This window comes from Gopherus flavomarginatus, chromosome 2 (assembly GCF_025201925.1).
Source record: "Gopherus flavomarginatus isolate rGopFla2 chromosome 2, rGopFla2.mat.asm, whole genome shotgun sequence".
NCBI lineage: Eukaryota > Metazoa > Chordata > Testudines > Testudinidae > Gopherus > Gopherus flavomarginatus.
Window position 1 is genome coordinate 157,027,841 of NC_066618.1, and position 24,511 is coordinate 157,052,351.

A 24,511-nucleotide genomic window follows, 5' to 3' on the forward strand; every position below is an offset into this window, starting at 1 on the left:
CCTTATGTCTCGTCTTGCATCATGCGACCGTTGGAATCATTGTATTGCTGCCTGTCTTACTTCACGGTACTTTCTTCGCATCATTCTGGTATGACCACATTGTTTTTTATGGTGTGTGTGTGTAGGAGGGGAACCACTGTGGGTGTCATACAAATGTATTCCATGGGATCGATCGCTGAGAGAAAATTATCCTATATTTTGAAACATTTGATATAACCCAGTATTTGTTATGAGATCCTCTCTTCAGCAGTGAAGCCCCACAAAGCTTACTGTTCAAAACATCCAACTTAAGTAAAGTTGGCGGGGGGAAATAAAAGGGGAGGGGAATTTGGGGGAAACTTCATCCTTCCCCCCCCCCCCCCCCCCTATAAAAATCAGTTTAGATGAAAACCATAGCTGGAAAATCTACATCCAGAACATTTCCACTGGCTGAGTAGTTTGATATTAATAGCTGAGATGGGGACACAGTTATAGGGCATTAATCCTGCGCAACACATTGTTTTTTGCTTCGCTATGTTATCAAAAGGCATTGTTACACCTCCTTTAAATCTCCCGAAATGTGGCCAATCTCCTTTAGAAAGCCACCTGATCTTTCCAACTGCGTAAAATCCTTACTGATTTGCTGATATTTCAGCTAATGAATTGGACTTGTCAAATGATCAACTTTTGATTGAACTAATAGATTGACTTTTCATTGACTGTCTTACCATGACCAGTGCATTCCATTTGTGTGTGTGTTAAGATGTGGGGCGCATTGAAAAACAATACTTAAAATCATTATGTAGGCACTGAATTCTATGGCACTTGGACACGCTGTTGTGTTTTTTGCCATAGCATCTAGAGACCCAGCCACTGTATGGTCTCACTGTACAACAGTCCCTGCCCCGAAGAGCTTACAATTTTAATACACAAGAAATGGGTGGGGGAACAGAGAGAAGCGAACTGTCTCATGTCATCCAGCAGGTTAGAGCCAGGAATAGAACCCAGTTTCCTGACTTCTAGCCCTGAATGCAATCTCCTGGACCCATTACCTCTGCATAGTTATTGAGAGCAGCATGTGACTTGGTGCAAGTGCCAGCTACTAAGAGGACTGAAGTCATGCAGTGGCATTGCACGTCACTGCAGAGGGGTGTACATCACCAGCAGTGTTTTAGCCAAGTTAAATCTGAGGGTCACTTCAACATTCTCCCCAGTTATTAGACTTTGTGGGACTAAAAGCCTAAAATCTCTCCCTGCTGTAGTGTGCAGAAGTAAATAGCATATTGAAAACTAGGGTGACAGAAAGTCTCTGCTACATCCAACAACGGACACTGTCTTTGAATTGCGTTACAGACTAATGAGAGTTGAAGTGAAACCTAGCAAGCTTTTGCCTTGTCAAATAGGGAGCCCACTCTTGCCTGTGATCCAAAATTTCAGTCCCAACCTTCTTGGCTTCCAGTGTGTACGTGTGCATGGGTGTATGTACCTCAGTCCAGTATAAAACTGGAAAGTATTCAGGGATGAAATTCACCCGTGTGGAGGGCAAGCAAAAGTGGGCTGGCCCTTTTGCACAAGGGGTGAATTTCCACCTCACTTGTATTTGTGTAGGGTTATCTGGCCTGGCTACGTACTCTGAGATACGAACATTACTTGAACTTTAAAAAACAAAACAAAACAAAAAAACCCCACTATCACACCCCCATTAAATGAGACACCCACATCTGACAGTCCATTACGTGTGAGAAAGTGAGCTCGGTGCATTGGCTGGTGACTTTGATCCTGTATTGTAACCGTATGTCTGTCTCTTCATTAGGTCTGCAGTGAAGCCAAGTATCATACCCGATATTCAGATTACAGATGTTGACGCCCCCACGGATGCTGATGACTCCGGGAGTGGAACAGGTGAGACCAGGATGGTGGATTTTCTAACTAATCTGTTATATTTCAGTAGGTTGTTCCAGTATAAACCAAAGGGGTGATGCCCCATGCCTAAAACTTTTTTGCTTTCTTTTATTCCAATCTCTTTGATTCAGTGGAATCACTCTGCCAGAAATTATTCTTGCATGTGTCTTGCATGAAATGGTTTATCTATCTATATTATAGGTAGCGATGCCTTTAGTTATGGGTGCGCAAGAGTTTCCACCACATTTAAACGGTGTACAGTAATTAAGACCAAGGGCCACACATGGAATAACAAGGATAAGAAGAAACAATCAATAGCTGCTTGTTCGGTGAGCACTGTCCATCCTATGCATTGAATGAGTCAGGGGTTCCACTGGTTTGTTTTTTTAACATGGCCTATTCCTGTATCTTCCTCTCCAACCACTCTGGCCTTATCGCGTTCAGATTCCCCAGGAAGGGAGTTGTTGCTATGTTAACCTGTTGAGTTCTTTAAGCCTAACCCAAAAATGTCCACCACAGGCATCTCAGGGAGCACGTTGGTGTGGGACCAGCGTAGCCTTTGCTGTTTGCCCAGAAGCTGTGCAGGTGTCATAGAAGCTACTCCAAAAGCCCAGCGTGAAACCCCAAAGGAAAGCAAGGGTTGTTGAGTAACAATCTCCACTTGTCCCCTTGCTTCCCTTTCCTTTGGCAGTCCCCCCGCGCCCCTGGTGCCTGGGTTCCCTCTGCTTTCAAGAGGAAGAATAGGAGCCATTGTTTAGCAGCGTTACCATGGAGAAGTAAACATTTCTAAGAAGTTCCTCCCTCCCCACCCCCCCAGCTGCCCGTGCACACAGAGTTGAGTCTGAAGGGCCTTTCCTGTGTACAGAGCAGAGGGAGGTTTGTCTCTGCTCCAGGCATGCTTTAGTACAGTAACTCTTACCATGCTGGTGTTGTGCCGTCCTGTTGCCTTGAGCTCTGATCCTGCCTGATCTTCCACTCTAAGCAGGGTTAGGTTGGGTTTTGCTTGGATGGGAGACTGCCCAAATGCTGTAGGGAATGGGGTTGTTCTTCACTAGGTGGTTGTTTATATTCCAGTTGGGATGAGAGGATGGGGAACTAGTCCCTGCTCTGAATAGAGACACAAGGAAAGGATCTGACTGGCCAAGGTCTCTGTGGCAGAGCTGGGAATAGAATCCAGGTCTCCTTTCTCTGGATCCTATATCCTATTCCTGGAACCAAACTACCCCCTGATGCTCCTTTTTGTGTCTTGGTGCTGAATGGGTGCCCCAATATGGTGTTAACAGGTGAGGTGCTGCCAAAACTGCCGTCTTGGGACAGAGAAACAGAAAACCAGATCATCTGGGATCAGTGAAGAGACCCATGGCCTGTCTTCCAAGGGTGTGGATGGAGAAGTCCTGGGACAAGGCAATCTGTAATCACAGTTTGCCTGTCTGGATCTCACTGCAGTTCTGGTTGGCTGGCTGGCTGATCAGTTTCCCCTCCTTGACTGCCGTGCAGTGTCCCAAGACACTGTTAAGACCCACCATGTTGCTCTCTGGAGATGGCTGCTTTTCAGCAGTAGATGAAACTGTTCCTGTATAGTCATGGCAGTGTGCTTTGGGATCTGTTGGGAGGGAAAGTGCTATCTAAATGTTAATTCTCTAAAAGGCTAATGCACAGTTGGGAATCTTCTCTATTGTGGGTAAGTAGCTCTCAGTGCATTTAATGAGTGTGCCTGTCTTGGGACTCATTCTAAGGCCTTCTTTACCGGGGCAATCTGACTATATCAGAGGAAGCTGCATGTGGGTCTGTAAAAACAGGAAGTCTACATCCTTTCTGCGACGGCTCCCTTGTTAATGTAGCTTCGTTGCATTATGTTCTTTCTCGGGGACTGGCTGGTGGGGTAGAGAGATGAAATTGTAATCTGGGTTGGGCCTGAAAGAGCAGTTGCAACCCTATGTGGTTTATATCACGGCTTCTTATGGACGTGCCTTTTCTCGGTTTCAGTTTTTTTTCCCACCCTGCCCATTAAGACACCTGGATGCTTTTCTGCTGGTATAGAAGTGGTGTCTGGCATTTGGGCATTGGGAGCCACATGATCCCTACTTAGCTACTCGCTCACTCTGTGGCCGAGTTGCTTGTCTGAGGCGCTGAGCGCATGTAGCTCCCATTAGCACTTGAGGTTGTAGGTGCTCAGAATCTCTGAAAGTAGGGCTGTGACTCTGTCTCCCTCAGCTTCCCTACGTGTCAAAGTGCCTGATACGTCCCTCCCTGGCAGCTGTGTTGAGGGCTGACTGCCTGGTATGTGTGAGGCACTTGGAACATAGCAATCGCCCATCTCAGGGTTGGCTATTATTACTTGTCTGAAGTACCTTGAGAGGTGTCTTCTACTAATAGCGTGGCATTGCAAAAACGTTTATTGTGGTTGTCTAATATGCCCATAAAACTGCTACATAATGTACATCTAGGGCTCCTCATGAATGTTGGGTCACTGTTTCCTGTCTGTGTGGGGGATGGAACGAGCAAGAGATTCTGTTGGCATGGACGTGCTTTGAATTCAAAACAAAACAAAACGAAACAAAAAAACCACAAAGAACTAAGTCCTAGCTCAAGTGGTTCATTAAAAATGGATGAACTGCTATTTCATTATAATCTGGATATGAGCCAGTTTTCATTCAGAGATGTTAAATATTGGCTTGCGTCTCCTGTTCTCATTTTAAAAAAATGTTAAAATGTGACAAGACGAATAAGATGCTTAACTTCATAAAAGTGAGGCTGTAGCCAAGTAGTTGCACGGATTTACACTGCAATTGTGAATTAATAGCCTCCATCAATAAATGAGAGAGACAGTGTGGGTTAATATATAATCCAACAGCTAAGATTATATTGCACTAGATCTAGTTGGTTTCAGGCTAAAAAATGCAGAAATTAGCATCACTTTACACCAGGAGTGTGGGATCTTTTTTTCTATCAGGGGCCACTGACCCACAGAAAAAAATCAGTCGTGGGCCACACACAGCCCCATGAGGGAGGTGGGGGTTGTGGAGGCTCGGGGCTTCCCCTAGGCTCCATGCAGGGGATTAGGGTGTTGGAGGGGTGAGAGCTCTGGTGTGGGGTCTGGAGTGGGGCAGGGAATGAGGGGCTTGGGATGCAAGAGGGAGCTCTGGGTCAAGGCCAGGAGGTTTGGAGTGTGGGAGCAGGCTCAGAGCTGGAGAAGGAGGTGTGGGGTCTGGGAGGGAGTTTGGGTGTGGGAATGGGCTTAGGGCTAGGACAGGGGGTTGGGGTGTAGGGTCTGGGAAGGAGTTAGGGTGCAGGAGGGGGTTCTGACCTGGGGCAGGGAGCTCGAGTTGCGGGCTCTGGCCAGGCAGTGCTTACCTCAGGCGGCTCCCTGATGGTGGCACAGTGGGGCTAAGGCAGGCTCCCTGCGTGTCCTGGCTCCACACTGCTCCAAAAGTGGCCGCCATGTCTGGCCCCTAGGCGGAGGGGCCAGGGTGCTCTGCGCAGTGTGCGCTGCCTGCACCTGCAGGCCCCACCCCCACAGCTCCCCTTGGCCACAGGTCCCAGCCAGTGGGAGCTGCAGTGCTGGCGCTGGGGGCAGGGGTAACACGTGGAGCTTCCCTGATCATCCCTGCGCTTGGCATTGGTGAGGCCTCAGCTGGAGTACTGTGTCTGGTTTTGGGTGCCACAGTTCAGGAAAGATGTGGACAAACTAGAGAGAGTCCAGATGAGAGCAGCAAGAATGATTAAAGGTTTAGAAAACCTGACCTGTGAGGAAAGGTTAAAAAAAACTGAGCACATTTAGTTTTGAGAGAAGACGACTGAGGGGGGACCTGCTAAGCCTTCAAATCTGTTAAGGGCTATTAGGAGGAGGAAGGTGATCAGTTGTTCTCCGTGTCCACTGATGGTGGGACAAGAACTAATGGGCTTAATCTTCAGCAAGGGAGACTGAGGTTAGATATTTGGAAAAACTCTCTAGCTATAAGCGTAGTTGAGTACTGAAACAGGTTAGCAAAGGAGGCTGTGGAATTCTTAACAGCTTCCAATGATGGGAACAAGTTGGATAAACACTTGTCCGGGATGATCTAGGTTTACTTGGTCCTGCCTCAGTGTAGGATCCAGATGGACTGGATGACCTCTTGAGGTCTTTGTTTTGTGGTAGTGCGTAGTAGCCCTACTCAAGGACCAGGGACCCCATTGTGCTGGGTGCTTTACCAACACAGAACAAGGAGATGGTCCCTCCCCCAAAGAGCTGACCATCTAAGTAGTAGTGACACATGTTTCTCCAGTGGTATCTCCTTTTACACATGAGAGTCTTGTTTTAAAGCCATTCTTACTCTTAATTTCAGATGTTGGAGACTTAAAACCTCAGCAAGAGGAAACTCCACAGCTGATGCGGACCCGGAGCGATGTAGGAGTCCGTCGCAGGGGGAATTTCCGTACTCCAAGTGAACAGCGGCGGATCAAACGCCATCGGTTTTCCATCAACGGGCATTTCTACAATCACAAAGTAGGGACCTGGAGCCCAGACAGAGCATTTAGTTACACTTTTGAAGTGCCAAAAAATAACTTGACTAGCAGATTAAAAAGAAGTATCACTATTCAAATGTCAGCACTGATTATGTGGCTGAAGAGTATCTCCGTAGTGCGTTCCTACTTTTGGCGACCTTGGCTGTCCCCCCAAAACCCATCCATGTGCAGTAAGACTGGAGTCCCCTGAATTCTTCAAAATAGGGTTTAAATGGGACTTGAAAGGTGCCTAGACCTTGGGCTGAGGAGAGCATTGGAGTGAACTTTGCCTAGGTGGGGGAGGGGACGTGTTTGTGAGGAAAATTACTGATGCATATTGTGTCTATCATAATCTAAATCCTTTGTGTCTTTTCCATCCCTAGACATCTGTGTTCACACCAGCCTATGGCTCAGTCACTAATGTCAGGATAAACAGCACAATGACCACTTCTCAAGCCCTCAAACTGCTGCTCAATAAGTTTAAGGCAAGTTTTATCCCAATTTACTCTCTCCATTAAACCTTCTCATTGAACTCATATAATTTAAGATGCTTTTTTAGTTCAACAGGGTCTTTGTATTAGAGAATCCTGAGCAACTGCTTGGTTCAAACCAAGCAAAGTCAGAAGTGAACCATTGCTTGGACCAAGCAGGGAGGTGGATTCTGCTTCCCACTTTGGGAGGGGTTTTGTCCAAAGCAGGACAGCCTAGTGAACAGAGCAGTGGAGTGGGGAGTCAGGAAACCAGAACTCTATATTCGGATCAGCTACTGACCTGCTGCTTCCCTTGTCTGTGTCTGTTTCTCCTGGCTCCTTTTGTCTACTTAGACTGTAAGCTTTCTGGGGCAGAGATGCTACTTACATGTATGTACAGCACCTAACACAATGGGGCTCTGTTTGCTAGGTGTTACCATAATAAAGCTAAAGCGGTGTGGGCAATAATTTTTCTCAGGGGGGCCACTCCACGAATTCTGGCAAGTCGTCACAGGCCGCACATTTTTACTATATTAATGGAGGGGATGTGGGTTCTGGGAGGGAGTTTGGTGCAGGAGGGGGCTCCGGGCTAGGGCAGGGGATTGAGGTGCAGCAGGGGGTGCAGGGTCTGGAATGGAGTTTGGGTGTAGGAGAGGGTTCTGACCTAGGGTTGGGGGTTGAGGTGCGGTAGGGGGTGTGAGGTGTAGGCTCCGGCCAGGAGGCGCTTACCACAGGTGGCTCCCTGCTGGTGGCACAGCAGGGCTCAGGCAAGCTGCCTGCCTGCCGTGGTCCCATGCCACACCCGGAAGCGGCTGCAGCTGGCTGCTGCTGGCACATCTCTGCACACCCCTTGTGGGGAAGGAGGCAGCAAATCTCCGTGTGCTGTCTGCGCCTGCAAGCACCACTGCCGCAGGTCCCATTGGCCAGTTTCCAAGCTATGAGGATGGCCCTCGGGGCGGGGGCAGCGCACAAAGCTGCCCCCCACCAGGGTGTGCAGAGACATGCCAGCAGCAGCTGGCAGCTTTGAGGAGCAGCATGGGACCACGGCAGGCAAGCAGTCTGCCTGAGCACCCCGCTGCGCTGCTGGACATTTAGCAGCTTAAAGATCGTGAGGGGACAGCCAAAGAGCCTGGTGGGCCGGACAGAAATGTTAGATGGGCTGGATCCAGCCCAGGGGCAGTATTTTGCCCACCCCTGAGCTAAAGGAATACTAAACTCTGTACCTAGCTCTACCCTATTTTTTAACCCATCTACTAAATGACTAGAATTCTTGCCTGAAGCCAAAAGCATATTGTGGAGAACTGTCTCCTATCAATGCAAGGTGGATGCAAGGTGTTATGGAAGTGCCAAATGTTTCTTTTTTTCATAAAGTAATCTAGCTGCCTTTTGATGCTTTGACATCTTTCTTTTTTCCTGGGTTCAGATTGAAAACTCGGCTGACGAATTTGCATTGTATATTGTCCACACCAGTGGAGGTAAGTCTGGAAGAAATCCTCTAGCTGTAATGGTTTAGAGTAACTTGGCTTAATTGGCGACCTCCGCTGTGTATCTTTTAAGGCAGTGGTTCTTCACCAGAGGTACACGTATCCCTGCAGGTACGCAGAGGTCTTCTCGGAGGATACATCACCTCATCTAAATATTTGCCCAGTTTTAGAACAAGCTATGTAAAAAGCACTAGTGAAGTCAGTACAAACTAAAATTTCATACAGACAATGACTTTTGTACTGCTCTATAGACTATACACTGCAATGTAAGTACAATATTTATACTCCAGTTGATTTATTTTATAATTATATGGTAAAAATGAGAGAGTCAGCCAATTTTCAGTAATAGTGTGCTCTGACCCTTTGTGTATTTTTGTAAGCAAATTGTTTTTAAGTGAGGTGAGACTTGAGGATATGCAAGACAAATCAGACTCCTGAAAGGGGTACAGTCATCTGGAAAGGTTGTGAGTCACTGCTTTAAGGGATACTGCCAAGATTAAAAATAGTATCTTCTGCTTTGTATGGTCTGTTTTTCTAATTGCTGTCCTATATATTGTGGGGGGGTCCCTTGTAGAAAAACAGAAATTGAAGGCTACAGATTATCCACTGATTGCCCGCATTCTGCAAGGGCCGTGTGAACAGGTCTCCAAGGTCTTCCTGATGGAGAAGGACCAAGTTGAAGAAGTCACCTATGATGTGAGTGTCTTTGAGTGGAGCACCATAGGCTGTTAAGCTTTAAGACCCTGTGTGATGTGCAGAACTATTTTGCTGTCTCACCCTGGAGGCAGGTTAAATGTGTTTCATAATAGCCAGCTCAGGAATATAAAAAACATGGGGTCTCTCTGAAAGAAGAGGGAGGGACAGGCGGTCTTGCAGGGAAAAGACGTAAAACAGCTAGTTTGGGTAAGAAGGCTTATGTTCCCAAGTACAGTTCTGCTTCGGGGATATGCTATTTAAATAAGTGGGTGTGGGAATGTTCATATATATTGTCGTATGCTTGTGCTGTGTTAATAGCAGGTTGGCAATCCTCCCTTAAACATAGGGAGGCACTGCCGGCACTTAACCACGTGAAACTGGCTAGCGTTGCAATTAAGTCATACTTGTAGCATGAGTACAAATGCTACAAGTGCATAACTTGTTCAGTGGAAAATGCAGATCCAGTATTGAGCTGTGCTTGAAGTTGGCCATTTCTCTTCCCTCTATCATGCGTGCCTGCAATTTTCATGCTGCTGCCTCTGAACTGGAACAGGGTGTTACTCTTAGGAGGAAATAGAGGGCCCCATAATCTATAACTGAGAGGGTGAGGGGGAGAATGGGATTAGGAAAGCAGAAAGTTATTGCTAAGTGGAATCTGGTCAAGATGATACATAAAGTGCTTTTGCGAAAAGCGCTGTGAGATCTCAAGTGTTCTGGCCCTGTTTTGTATTTTGGCACTGACGAGGTAGGACAGGGAAATAATGCTCTTGCATTATTAGGAAAAAAGATCACTTCCTGCTTGGCTCAAAAAACATTGAAAGCATTGCTAATAAGTCTACAGAGAAGACCTATAGAATTTTAAAACTAAACAATGCTAATAGCTTATAGCAGGGGGATAGTTTGCAAGATGGCTTTAAAAATTCAACAGAGGATCTTTCTTTATGGGAATATCTAGGGTTTCTTTAAGGGTAACTGCTGTTCAACCTTATTGTCTGTTTCTATTGTGGGATGAGTTTAAGGGACCCAAATATGATGGTAGTTGTGTGTTGTAGGGCAAAACTTTAATTTTGGGGACTTTTTCAGTGGGTGTGACATTTCCTGGGCTGCCCAATGTTGTGAGACACCTCACTATCACTTGCCCTTAGCTTGAGGGAGCCTTGTCTGGGCCTACTTCCCAACTCTACCAGCCTCGGCAACACAAGCAGTCCTCTCTAAGCCTCTGCAGGCCTTGTTTGCGCTCTCTCTCTACGGGGTAGCGATGGGCACACTCCAACCGCTTAGCCCTGAAAGCATCTCCCTGGAGCATCCAGCCCCTGGTCTGCTGAACATTCGCAGTATTCTTAGAGTTCCAAAGAAACAGTAACCCTCATCTTACAAGTTTGACCTGAGAGCACCACTCTGTGTTACTCACAGCACTTAGATATGTTGGTAGTGAAAACAGGTACGAGTCAGGGTAACAAAGCATATGAATTCAAGTGATAGCAAGTAGAAGTGTTGGAATCAAATGGTTACCTATGAATAAAATGGTAACATGCATTCTAGAGCTTGGACTTAATTAACAAGATACTCTCATGTCTAAAACATTGCTTGCCAGTGCTGCGCAGCCAGGGGTGGCTGCGATCTTTCATTGTGAAGTGAACAATATGCCGTACAAGTAGGGTTACCATCTGGCCAGTATTTGACTGGCATGGCTGTTTTTGTTTGTTTCGTTTGTTTTTTAACATGGATATACAAATTTTGCATTATTATCAAATACACTGGGATAGCTAATGTTAAAAGTGTGTGTCCAGCTAAAGATGCTGCAGTGTCCCCCATTCTGCGATAACAGATCAAAACTGTTGAAAATACAGCAGCTGTCTGCTCACCAACACGCAAGCGCACTGTGAATGTGCATAGAGAGGGGTTGAGTTCCACAAGAGTGAGGAGACATGAGATATTCTCAGTCTTATCTATATATGATGTCTCTCTAGATACTGTAAGTGGCTGTTGGGGAACTGGGGGTGTATGTGTGTGGAGTTGCCTTGTGTGTGAGGTGCCATTTTTTTTTTATTTTTTTTTTTTGCATTTCAAAGGTGGTAACTCTAAGTACACCTAGGACCAGACAGGCAGATAGCATATTCCTTTTAGGCAGGAGGTAGATGCTTATCTCCTCGTGACCTTATGAGCATAACTTTTTAGCATAGATGCATAACTTCTTAAATATCTTTCTTGCGTACATTTTGTAAGGATTATAATGAGCAGTGGGCTCTTGGTAGAGACATCACATGACACCTTTTGGTGAGCTCTACTACATGTCCATAGGGATCCCCATAAAATGATGCATCCTGAGTGTCCGCAGCCAGTTGGCATCAAGAGGCCCATAGGTCATACTGGTTCTTGGGAGACTAAATCCAATTAGGTGGTTCTGAAAATTTTACCTTAAGTCTCTTTAAGATCCATTTTGAAGATTCAGCCTTCATCTCTCTAGGATTTTTTTTGATAGTGGGGGAAGTTACAGTTCCCAAATAGTAGCCAAACCTGATTAATGTATATTCATCGCTGTAGTGGATGGTGGCAGAGTCCATGCAGAAGGTTTACCAAGTTGAGTTCTCTTAGCAACACCCCATCTCTACAGTACTCAACGCCTTAGTGATTGGGTTGTAGGGCTGGTTGGGAATGTTTTGAGGAAGCATTTTTTGTTACAAAATGCAGATTCATCTGAATTCAAAACTGTTCATGGGAAAGGGTTGGTTTTTTTGATAAATTTCCCACTTGGAAAATTTTTTGAAAAGTTTAGAAATTGCTGAAATGTCCCACTTTGACATTTTTTTTTAAATGGAAAAAGCTGTTATTTAATTCAGAGACTTCTTTTGTTTAAAAATTTGACATAAATAGCAATAAAAATATTATAAAAATATATAAGTTGAAAACTAAACATTTTGAAATATAACTTTTTGACCTGATTGCAGAGTTTTTGGGGGTCTTCCTTATTGGTTTTGGTTTTCAATTTTTCGTTCATGAAAATTTTTCAGGCTTGAACTTCTTATCCCTGGTCAGGATGGGAACATTTTGGGATGGTAAAAACAGGCACTATTTGGATTAATAAATCACCTGGATTTGCCTGGGTATTCCCCTGACTTCTGTCACTTACCGTAGTTTTATAGCATCAAGAACCAATCATGCGATCAGATTTTAGCTCTTCCACATTTGATCAACAATCATTACAACCTCTCATTTCTAACATGTCCCTTGACATCATCCATTCTTTCAAAGGAGAGAAATTAATGCTCATAGCCAATAGCTATTTTCTGCCATCTGGTGGATAACAGAGTATAATCCTATTGGAGCTGGATTCCCTGTTTGTCCTCGCCTTTAATTTCAGCAAACAGGACAGAAAGTCAGCAGAGTTCAAGGTAGAGTGTTTTATATGAATTGATGGAACTTAGCAGGTTTCACTCTTTCAGTAGACACACATACACTAGGATCTGTGTACATGTACTGGAGAGAGTTTAGAGTTCACTCCAGAATTGAGACCAGCTTGTACAGCCAAAATTATTATTGGAGGTCTCTTCACTAATTGATTTATAGTGATTTGTATTAGCAGAAAGTAAGTTGGTATGGATAGAAAAGATATTTTCATTGAGAGTTAGAGGGATCTATTCTGCTCTGTTAGACCAGTGTAAACCTGAAGTAACTTGTCTGACTTGAGTGAAGTTACACTGGTGTAACAAAACAGAATACTGGCCCCTATGGTTCAGAAAAAACAGGAATTTCTGTTTTTGCCTTTAGCTTCAGTAATGGTTGAATAAACCTATTTAATCATCTTGTTTAAGGAAACTGCCATTGTTTGTCTAGATTTTCTCTTGTGTCATACTATAGGATCATTCTAGTCTTGAAATATTTTGTGGCCAATTGCAAAGAACCTTCAGTGAGGTGTTCCCAAGTGTCAACGTTTTCCCAACGCTGGTGTTGCTGCCTTTCTTGCAAATGCGCAAACAGCTACTGCATTGAGTTACATTGCATAGAATGGAAGGAAACTCGCATCGCAAGGCAGCACCCTGTGAAAGGAATACAGTTAAACCCGTGAGCAGCGGTTTATAAGAAGAAGCTATAGACTCACTGGCGTGTGGTGCCCGGATGTAATAGAGGGCAAGCGGTGTTTTGCCTAAGCAGTTACATTGGGGGCCTGTGATTCGCTCGCTTTGGGTGGGCTTTTGGAAGTATTCAGAGTTGGCCTAACTCTCCTGCTACTGACGTCACTGGCAGTGTGATCTATTGTAAAGCTGGTCACTCCCTGTGCATAGGGCCAGCACAACTGCTATAAGTGATAGACTTGTGCTGGCTCTCTGCATCAGGGGGAGGTGGGGACTTCACCATCCATGCCTCAGTTTATCAACCTTGTACTGGGAGAATGCTGCCGCCGGGGACTGGGGGGCGGGATGGTAGGAGGTTTAAATGCCCTTAAAGCACTTTCAGATCTGCCGATTACAGGAATTTGTTTGGTAGTGCTCCATCCATTGTGTTCTCTTATTTTTCCTTTCAACGCAGGTTGCTCAGTACATCAAATTTGAAATGCCAGTTCTTAAAAGCTTCATCCAGAAGCTCCAAGAAGAAGAAGACCGTGAAGTGAAGAAACTCATGCGCAAGTAAGTGCTCCCTTCTCAAGTTAAAATAGTCCTGTGGGCTTCTTCCACGAATGCCTGAGGCCCAGATTTGTCACAAGCAGGGGCTTAAAGATATTGTGACATTAGGAGCCTGTGGGTTGTCAGGCTTGGTGGTTGGAGCAGGCAGGGGACTTCACCATCCATGCCTCAGTTTATTACATCTGGGCTGCCAGTCGGGTCTTCCAGGGTGTACTTCCTGTGGTATTTAGTCTCCCAGGATTTGCAGTGCATTGATCATGGCTGTGCCGTGGCTGCTGGATGGTAGAGCAGAAGCATCAGGCGCCCAGACCCAGGGTTTAGCCCTCTGGATCCATATACCTAAATCCATACTTGTGCACCTAAATAAGTGGCCCGATGTGCAGAGGTTCTGAACTGCTGTCATCTCCCTCAATTTAAAGGGAGTTACTGGTCGGTGAGTACTTGGGGAGGGAAAAGGCGAGCCACACATCCAGGTGCCTATCTGGGTGTAGCTGCCTAAAGTTAAGCACCTGCTTTTGAAAAGTTTGGTTCCCCCTACAATATTCAACCTTCACAGAATTGCACAGAGGGGAAGCACAAGGCACTGATATTGCATATAGCCCATTCTTAAATTGCGGCAGCAGGGGCTTCCTGGCAATGGGATCCATTTTAATAATAATGATGCTGATAAATGGTTTTGACAATATTCTGCACCTTTCTCTTATCTCAGTGCTCCTCAGCTATTAACAGGGATGGCTTCACCCCACCTCAGATGCAGCCACTGCTGGGCTGGAATGCAGAGACAGGATACCAGAGTAGATGGTCTGTTCCAATGTAGCATTTCCTCTGTCTTTATAATGAATTGTTATTTCACAGCGCCTCCAAGTGTGCCGGGTGCTTCAGAGAGCTGACAATGTGATTGTCTGTCTATCCTCAGTGGATGCAAACATGCCAGTTCAGTTGGTTTCAGACTTCGAACACACTACCTTTTTAGCTGCTGTCTTGGGGCAAATCTACACTATGGCCCTACGTTGGTGCAGCTGCATTGATTTAAACAGTAGTGTGTCTAGGAAGGTGAATTCTAGGTTATTCTTTGTCCTTTGACATCCCAGCAGTGCTGCCAGTTCTCTTGCAGGGACCCAACCAGTGTCAGACCCCTGGCAGCATGAACTTGTGAGGTGTGAAGGCACAGTTGTTCCCTGACTGAGAACCTGGCCTGTGATGACGTGCTGTGAGAATGGTTCGCTGCTATTCCTGCAGAGAAATTGACAGAGATGAAAATGCTCCCTTTCTGGCAGTATTTCAACTAGAGGCATCATTTGTATATGTCCCCATAAAGAATGCAGGGTGGGTGTAGGAGGAAGCGTTCTGTCTTCTATTTTCTTAAAGTAGCTAAATGTGCCAGCTAATTCATGTGTTTAAAAAGTCCCTGGCAAGCTCAGCCTTACTTGTTTCCAGTGGTTAAACAGATGGGACCTTGAGAGAGGTCTGTCTGGTTAAACATTGAGCTTGGGACAAAGTTTGTTGTGAAGCTCAAAGCAGGCTTGTCTGAGGTTCCCAAACATTTCATGTAAGTTTGGGCTGACACATGGCTTCGTATTGCTTTGGTTTGTGTCTCTGGCTACCTCAGAGGCCTGTGCCTCTCCTCATGCTTACCAGACAATTGAGAATATCTTGGGCTGCTGGCCTGTAGATTTACAAGAACATGAGAATGGCCATACTGGGTGAGACTATTGGTCCATCTAGCCCAGTGTCCTGTCTTTTGACAGTGGCCAATGTCAGGTGCCCCAGAAGGAATGAACAGAACAGGTGGTCATCAAGTGATCCATCCCCTGTTGCCCATTCCCAGCTTCTGGCAAACAGGCTAGGGACACCATCCCTGCCCATCCTGGCTAATAGCCATGGATGGACCTATCCTCCATGAATTTATCTAATTCTTTTTTTAACATCCTGCTCACAGCTGTATGAAGACTATGACTGGGTTAGAGGTAGAAGGCCCTTGACTCATGGAAATTGGCTCCTCTACTCCCTTGCCCAGTCAGAGTCTAAGTTCAAAGACCTTCGGGGCCTATTGTGAAGCTCATATGGGTGAGGAGTTATAGTATTGTTGACAATTTGTCAAGGTACTTAGATTTTTGGGGCTCAGCTCTAACAAGGCTCTTTCTCTCTGTCTCTCTGTCTGTCTCTCTAGATACACAGTCCTCCGGTTAATGATAGAACAAAGACTAGAAGAGATTTCTGAGAGCCCGGCAACAATCTAAATTTCTTCTCAGCGCTGTGCTGCAGCCCTGTATCGGCGATCAGTCTCTCTAAGAATCATTGTTTACATGAAGAATGAAAAGAAGATGCACTCCATCCTGGGAACCAAACCTGAATGCAAAACCCTGTGGAGATTGAATGTGTATCCTGTACCTGCTCAGCAGACATGGATGTGTAAGAGTCAATGGACTCCTTCTGCAGAAGGAAAACCTTCCAACAATTTTCTTTTCCTCTCCTCTCAAAGGAAATGATTTACAGAATGCAAGCCTAGCATTCACAAAGAGGAGAGTTGACCTTGCTGGCATGTCGAAAGAAGGCTTTTGGGATATGCCCACCAAGGCTGGTGTGGCATGCCAGTGCGCCTTGACCTGCAGTGTCTGTACTGAAGAACCAGTTGAGTTGAGTTGAGAGGAGTGGATCATGCTCCTTTGCTTCTCGCCTACTGCCATTCTGAGATGCTTATCCATGCTTGAGTGCTGATGTTACTATGCATAGGGTCTCATGTCTGTACGCAAAAGAGAGAACAAAACTCATGCTCACAAAAGCTAGTAAACCAGCTTCTGCCATGCCCGCACACTTAGAAAATATTAGTCCGTGTAAATGCTCCAGACCAATCCCAGTACGGGTAGCCAATTTGCTGCAATAACTCCTGCCAACCTCCGCTCGTGCCAGAATGTCATGCATTATGAAGTGTGTTTTGATGGCAAGATATATGTTCTGTGTACCTTTTTCCCATACAGGACAATCCTCTTTTTTCTTTATTTTTCCTGTTCAGAGGGCTCTCAGAGTGCAGCTACAAAAGATATACTTTTTCCCCCCGCATGGTATGGGTGGGAGATGCATCTTGTTGTCCCCTGGTGTTTGGCTTTTCCTGCCTCGTTCTGATGCTTGGCGCCTCACTTTCATGTGTGGGTCACCAAGCGTATGTCTGCACTGCAGCTAGAGGTGTCATTCCCAGCTCAGGGAGATGTACACGTGCTAGATTTGATTGAGCTAGCATGCCAAATGTAGCAGCAGAGGTAGCAGGTCACGCTAGCCACCTGAGTACAATCCCATCCAAGAGCCTAGCTAATGACTCGGTTCTGCTAGCTCAGGCCACCGCTTGTACTGCTGTAGCTGCACGGTTCTATTTAGCGCGCTAGCTTGTACACACGCTAGGTCTGATCATCTGCCTGAGCTGGAAATGGCAGTGTAGATCTTCCCAAAGTGAGGAGGAGACCGAAGAATAGCGTGAGCAGGAAGTGGAGCTCCCAGAGGGCTGGTGGGAGACAGACAGCAGCTGGATAGGAAGAGATGCACCTACCTAGATGCTGCCATGAGATCTCTTGGGAGGACTGACGGGGTGGGGGCAGTTATAACCATCACCTGTTGGTGGTTTGGGCTGTTCTGTCCTTGAGAGCTTGGAGTCTGTGGGTCGTGGTGTGGAGTTAGGCCAGGGCAGCTTCTGGGGGTGGGGGCAGAGGAGTGTTAAGTGACTGGTTTCTAGAGTGAGGGCCTGATCCTGCAAGGTGCTGAGTTCTCTCAACATGTGATAGGCCTGATTCTCCCCTCTCTGGTGTAAATCAGGAGTAATTCTGAAGTCAGTGGAGCCCTGCTTCAGAAACTGTTGGTTGGTAGGTTTGGTGTATGGGTGGTGTTGGTGGCCTGTGTTAAACAGAATATAGATGATTTGGTGGTCCCATCTGGCCTTAAACTTGATGACTCTATGACCAGCCTAAAAAATGGTATCAAGAGGCAAATTGACGGGTGCATTGCTGAGCTAAGCACTTTGCCAGGTCAGGCTGTCAAAGTCAGCAGGGACTGGGTGTGTCCATGAGATATTCCAGTTGTGTGATACTCACGTGGTCATCACAAGGAATAAAGGGAGCCAAGATGTGGCAGTTCCATGTAGCTTGACATCAATTATCTAGATTCTGATGCATCTGCCAGAGGAATGTTTTGAGATTTGGGTTGGGGGCGGGGGGCAGACAATTTTTTTTTTCCCGAAAGTGCCTCGGAGACTTAAGAGCTTCTGGAAAATTTGTCTCAGAACCAGTTTGAAGAAAGACCCTTGATTTGTCCACACCTGTGATTAAAGACTCTTGATCCATAAACATTTCCTCAAGCAAAGGAAACCGACTCCCACCAGCATAGTGTCTTTGTCTAGAGTTATACTGAGCGATTCCTCGGTTGCAGAACATGAGTTGGGTTGGGGCTGTTGATTGGAGAGTGGCTAGTTGTCAGTGGATTTTTAATCTCTGCAAGCAACTATAATATCACCATTAGCTTCACACTCCAACTAGTTTGACAGGGACGATGTGGAAGTAGCCGTTCAATTCCTGATGTCTTAAATTTAGCTGACTGTCTGTAAATAGTGTTTACCATCTCCACTGTTTGTGCATTTTGTTGTGGGTTTTTTTTGTATGATGGATGTAAAGCACAATGGAACTTGTAAGGCTCCCAGCTTGGTTGTAAGTGGCATCCTTTCATTTGGCTCAACAGGTAGAACTGCTTCCTACAGACGAGCAGGCTCTTTGTTCAAAGCCTAGCTGGGATGACATGGGACACTTATTCTCTGAATCCAGCCCAAATTTGATCTTCAGTCCTTAATATCTGCATTGCAGAGCCCATAACAGAAAGCCCTGCTTGTAAATGACGGCTTCAAAGATTAATCTAATGCTGGTCTTCAGTGAACAGAGAAACTGGCAGTGGGGTTGGCGGACTTCCAAGCATGCCCTAAATTAACTCGGTCTCTGTTTTCCTTGATTGGCTTAAGACCAGATCTCTATGGGGCCTTTATTTCCTTTATGATATGTGGTATATTGCTAGCATTTCTCAGACGGACATTGAGCCCTAAGGTGTTCAGCTGTCCCTAGATGCCCTGGGGAAATAGCTCCCAGCAGGTCAATTGTGGAGGATAACATTGCTTCCGGTACTGCTAAGGAGAATGGGTTTGGTTTCGTTTTAAATGGGACTTGAATATAATGGTGTCTGTCTCTTCACTTTCTTTACTCTCGGGATTCATTGCTTTGGTGTGATCTGTACGACGTGGTTCACTCCTGTCTCTCTTGGCTTGTGTAACCCCTCAGTAGGATCACGCAAGAAATAGGAGCCAAGCTGAGTTTCCAGATGGGCGATAGGAGCATCTCCATCGTGCGGGCTCTGCGTTGCTGTGACGAGCTGCCTGCTGGTGGCTTTACATTGTGTATCTTAATATAGAATAGGTTTCAATCTGTGGGCAAATAGTGTTTTTAATATTTTAGAGCGTCTGTAGCAGAAAGCACTCAATCTACGTAAAGTGTGTAACAAAACCAGAGACAGAGATAGAAGGGGAGTGGATGTCCCAGAGCACTGGGATAAAGAGCCTTTCATCCCTGCACTGCTGTTTCGTTTTTTGTTTTTTAAAGCTGGGAAAAAAAATTCTAATTTTTGCTGAAAACTTTCACAGAAACACCAGGGTTTTTTTTGTTTTTGTTTTGTTTTTTTTACTTTATTCTTGCAATTCCCTGCCCCGTTCTTTAAGCAGCTCTAGTTAGCTCAGATCGAAGTCCGGATGGAAGCTGTTGTACGCTGATGGCTGTTGAGTGGCCCGATGGGAGAGGAATGTGTTATTTTCCTAGTGAACTGGTGCTGATGGCATAAAACCCAATGCCAGAGTAGGTGCTAACAACCCTCTCTTGCTGGGAGACTCAGCAGAGAAGCTAAGTGCTGTCAGGCCCCAGAGCCAGAACCCTGTTCCCTTGCTTGGAAGAGGACATGGTTCTGAGGCATGCAGCCATGGCAGCCTTGGGGAAGCTTATACTGCCCCTTTAATGCCGTGTATGTTTATCCAGTCTCCGGGGCTGTCACATGGGCGTTGGTTCAGCAAAACATTTAAGCATGTGTGTGAGGTTGGGTGACCAGGTAGCAAGCGTGAAAAATCAGGAAGGGGATAATAGGCACCTATATTAGAAAAAGCCCCAAATATCAGGACTGTCCCTATAAAATCAGGACATTTGGTCACCCTAGCCTGAGGCTCACTTACGTCAACCTTCAAAGTTAAGCCCGTGCTTTGCTGAACTGAGGCCTCTAGCATTTTTTACCAGGGCTCAGTTCACACACGCAGTGTTAAGAGGCAACCTTGCCCTCACCTCCCTCCATAATTAAAGGCACAAAACAGTAACATGCAACAAAATGACTTGATTAAATGAAAGCACATTTCTATTGTAATAATTAAAAGGGAAGGGAGACTCTTTAAGCTTGGAAATATTCGCCTTTGATTGCATGGCCTCTGCTGAAAATAAAAGAAGCTGTAGTCGAGTGTCCATTGGGCTTTTTATGGGAGAACTGCCTATTCATGTGGTTTTCTTTTCCACTTGTATCTGGCCGTGTAACCCTTCTTTTTTCCCCCTCCCCTGCTTCTCATTTGCACTAGTTCTATTGGGGAATGAAAAAAAAAATGATGTGAATCTCTCTGATCTACACAACATGCCAAATATCACCCAGGGAAATCGTTTCCAAGAATGAGTTTCTCTTGGAAGACATTGTTAGAAAGAAACTCAAGCCAGCACAATGACCGTATGAAGAGTTGCAACTTGAGGTTCCGATCAGCGTGGTTTTGGGAGGTTACTCCACACCTGTTTCGGGATCATGTAGCACAGAACCAGCTATTTGTGAATTCGTTGGTGTCTTTTTTTTTTTTTTTTTTTTTAGTTTTTGAGTCACTGTGTACATTTTTTGGTTAATGAATAAGTCTAGGCTAACTTTGCCCTTGTGTATAGGGTGAATAGAGATCTTTGTAAGACTTTTTGCTAACTTCTGTGTAGATTAGGGGCTTGCACTATGGCATATTTCTCTATCTTTAGACACATGGCCATAGTGCCCAGTCAGTGGTGCTTACCCCACTGCAGCTTTTTCTAGTACCAGCACCATTTTGTGCTGTCACAGTGTTTTGGGGGCGCAGATTTCCCTAACTTAGAGTGGCCCTTACATTGCTCCTCATTGAAGGCAACAGGAGTCTTTTCAAGGCCTTCAGTGTACACAGGTTCAGACTCTGAAAGCCATTGCGAACATGCATGCTGGGCTTCTGCTTCCTTGCCAGAAAAATTGAAGAGCTCCATTTCTTCATTGCCCTGTACCTCACATGGTTGCTCTCCCCAGCACAGTTCTGACATGGCATGGGGACATAAATCCTGATCACTAAGATCTGTTTGCAGAAGGGGAACGAATGGGGCAATAGTGCATCCTTGTTACTAAGAGAATGAGCAGCAATTGGGATTACGTCAGTGACAGATGTGTAGCGACCGGGGCAATGCTGGAACTATTTTCCCAACCCTTTAGACATTCATATAAATGTGAACCCAGATCCAAATCTAAAACCACTACTGGGTTTGCCCCCACATCCCTAGCTGAGCTGCAGTTTGAGCCTCAATTACCATTATCATTGACATAAGTAGAACCTCTGTGTAAATCTCTCTCATTCTGGAGCTAAACTAGCAATATCTCTTTGTATGTCGATGGTAACTAAAATTTGTGGTGATTTTCTTCCTCTTGAGGTTTTTGTAGTGTAACTTTGTAGGCTTTTTTTAAATGGTACCTTTTTTTTACACAAATCTGTCTAGCATGTGTTACTGAAAGTATTGTAAAGTGACAAATGCTTTTTGTGTATTTTGACTATGACTTTGACAATGCCTCATTAATGAGAAAAGCTTATGTAACAATTCTATACGTTATCAAAGCACATGAGTTAGATCCTTTTTTGTTTTTCAAATAAAGCACTTTGCGGATAGAAATGCTACTGAGATTGCTGAGTTTGTGTGTATTTGTTTTTTTAGAGCTGATGGTGAAGAGGAGACAAGACTAAGTTGAATAAATAAGTGTTAAAACAGGGGAAAGGTTTCACAGGGTGAGAATAACTAGGGGTTGGAGTGCCAGTGGAGCTTCCTTACACTAGCTAAGCATCTGGTGCATTATGCCTCAATTGGGCTTATGAGGGTTGCATCCCAAAATTTCCCCAGTGGCACAGACCAAAAGCCCATTTGATAGTGACATACAGCACTTGATCTTAATTGTCTCTCTTGTTGGCCTTTTGGCAATCTAGCCTGATAGCCTATCTGCCTCACTCCTCAGTGCTGGACTCTTCAGATGTTTATCTTCCAGATGGCAAAATTCATTCCTTTGTAGAGTGGCAGCAGAATGTCTGTGCATCACTTAAGTACCTTTGAAGTCTATCTGAGACTACACCCTTTACCTGGGGCTGTATTTCCTCCATGGAGAGCTGAACTGTGCTGTTTGGTACCAAGTGTGTGTGTGGGGGGGGCATTCCTTCCTGACCCTGATATCAGTTTATGCCCTGAAGCTTGAGGCTTGGTCTTGCAGAAGGCTAACCTGCCTAGTGTTTCCACAGATGCTGTTGTTAATCAGATACAAGTCTTAACCTATTAAATGGACATCTTCCTCCATAACCTTGTCCAGCACCTGTGCGGTGGATTCCATCCTCTTCCCAGTGGCTAAGCATCTGCACTGAAATCTGCCTGTTTGACACCACCCCTCTGGAAAGTAAGGCTGCATCCTGCAAAGCCAACCTGCAACCCCTCATGTAGGGTGAGCAGACAGCAAGTGTGAAAAATCAGGATGGGGTGGAGGGGTAATGAGAGCCTATATAAGAAAAAGACCCAAAAATCAGGACTCTTCCTATAAAATTGGGACATCTGGTCACCCTACCCTCATGTGAAGGCCACGAGTGAATGAGTGAAGCCCTAGCAGACAGTCTGCAGAGTGTCTCTAATAGTAACCATTCCAAAGAGAGCACATGGCTTTAACGTGTTCCTCATTGGGCAGGATGTGATGAGTGATGTCAGCTCTATTGGTTAGTCATAGTTAGCTGATGGGGAATCCTAATCCTGTAGAGTAGCTGATGCTTTATCACCAGCACACATGCAGAATGCGGCACTTCGGAAGTCCTTCCTTAGCAGATTATTTCCCTAGAGGGAATCAAGCTGTCTCTTACTGCCCCAGCAACAAGTAAGTGAAGCCATTTTCTTTATCTGATCTAACATGTTTTTTCACAGGCTCCTGGTTTGATTTGCATTTCCTGGATTGCCTCCTTTTAAATACAGGAAGGTCTAAGTCTTGGTTAAAAGAACGAGGAGTCCTTGTGGCACCTTAGAGACTAACAAATTTATTTGAGCATAAGGTGCCACAAGGACTCCTCGTTCTTTTTGCTGATACAGACTAACATGGCTACCACTCTGAAATAAGTCTTGTCTTGCAACCTGGTGTGCAGACATGCTAACCTGTTTGTGTCTATTACTTCCTAAGCATTCAAAGTAAAGAGCATGTGAGGGAAAGATGGCAGCAGATGATTGGGTTTAAATGCCTTCAAATAGCAGAAATAAAGGGGACTAGGTGGGGAAGGATAGAACTGAGGGACTATGCTTGTGGGGTCCCTAGAAACAGCAGAGAGGGGATAGATAAAGTGAAGATTGCAAGGCTGTAGCATCCCAAGATTTGCCTATAGGAACACATGCAACTCAGCCTGGATCCTATGATGTGAAAAGTACAGAGTACAGAGCCCTGCTCTGACTTGGATACACTTGAGTGTTTTTTCATGAGATGAGCCACTCACCTTTATTCCTTATACTTAAATGAGGAGGCAGTGTCAGAAATGACATCTGGCATGGGGAGCCGGCAGTAGATGGGAAATAAACCATTTGCCTTACTGTCGGCATTGTCTTTCTGCCCAAGAACTGTATACGTTGTTTACTGCAATTCTGTTCAGATGCTATGGGGATGGGCATGGCACAAACACCCAGCTGGACCCTCTGCTGATCTTGAGCTGTAAGCGCCGGTTGACAGGCACTCAGCAGAGCCCTGGTGCTGCTCAAAAAACGTTTAGCCGGGCTCAGTTGTTTGCAGGATCAGCGTCTGTAACATATACTAAATAAAACAGCTCTCTCCCCCTCCCCCATCTGCCCTATATGAGCTTTTATACTTTTTTGTTTTTCATCCCCTATATTTTTTTAAAAGGGCTATTTGATGGCTGTCATCCTACAGATATTTGCACCCAAATTGCTGCCTTAAATGCTATGTCTGCGCTTCCATTGAAATGGAATCTCCAGCTACGGAACCACATCAGCATGTGGCTTGTCAAAAGTGCTTTGTAAACCTTGACGGTGTGTCCAGTGTTAGCGCTTGGCTGGTGATGGCTCAGCTGATTACACACAACAGTTTTTGTTTGGTCAGCTCCCAGGGAGAAGGTTCTGCTGTGTCACGGGTGCAATGCAAGTTACTGCAGCTCACCCTGTGAACAGCGGGATGACAAGTGGTTCTGGTGATTTTAATACTCCAAGGACATGGTCCAAATAACAAGTTAATGGGAATCTCTTGATTGATGCCAATTGTCCTTTCATCGACTCACTGGTTTGAACGGTCCCAGTTTCAGGCCAGCTATAACCAGACCTCCCCTTTTAAATAATTGTGGCACAGATTTGCTCTGAAATTTTTGTCTATCTTCTATAGCACTCAAGTGCATATAAACTTTCTCTCTCCTTTAAGAGGACCCCTTAGGTAGCAAATCTATTTAATATTATTTGTATTAAGGGTTTGCACCGAGGGGCCTCCCCAGAGATTGGATCCTCATTGTGTTAAGTGCTATACTGTACCAGAGTCCCTTCCT

The 24,511-nt window shown here is 45.4% G+C and overlaps 1 protein-coding gene across 1 annotated transcript in view; it reads left to right on the plus strand.

Moving 5' to 3' along the window:
- Window positions 1-21,637, plus strand: part of RASSF2 (Ras association domain family member 2) — a 43,982-nt gene extending 22,345 nt beyond the window's left edge. Inside the window, exons 5-11 of the mRNA XM_050940376.1 lie at window positions 1,793-1,881; window positions 6,207-6,367; window positions 6,750-6,851; window positions 8,260-8,311; window positions 8,895-9,016; window positions 13,544-13,641; window positions 15,809-21,637. Coding sequence (XP_050796333.1) covers window positions 1,793-1,881; window positions 6,207-6,367; window positions 6,750-6,851; window positions 8,260-8,311; window positions 8,895-9,016; window positions 13,544-13,641; window positions 15,809-15,878 — 694 coding nt within the window. The 3' untranslated portion in view covers window positions 15,879-21,637. The remainder of the gene's footprint in view (window positions 1-1,792; window positions 1,882-6,206; window positions 6,368-6,749; window positions 6,852-8,259; window positions 8,312-8,894; window positions 9,017-13,543; window positions 13,642-15,808) is intronic.
- The last annotated feature ends 2,874 nt before the right edge of the window (window positions 21,638-24,511 follow it).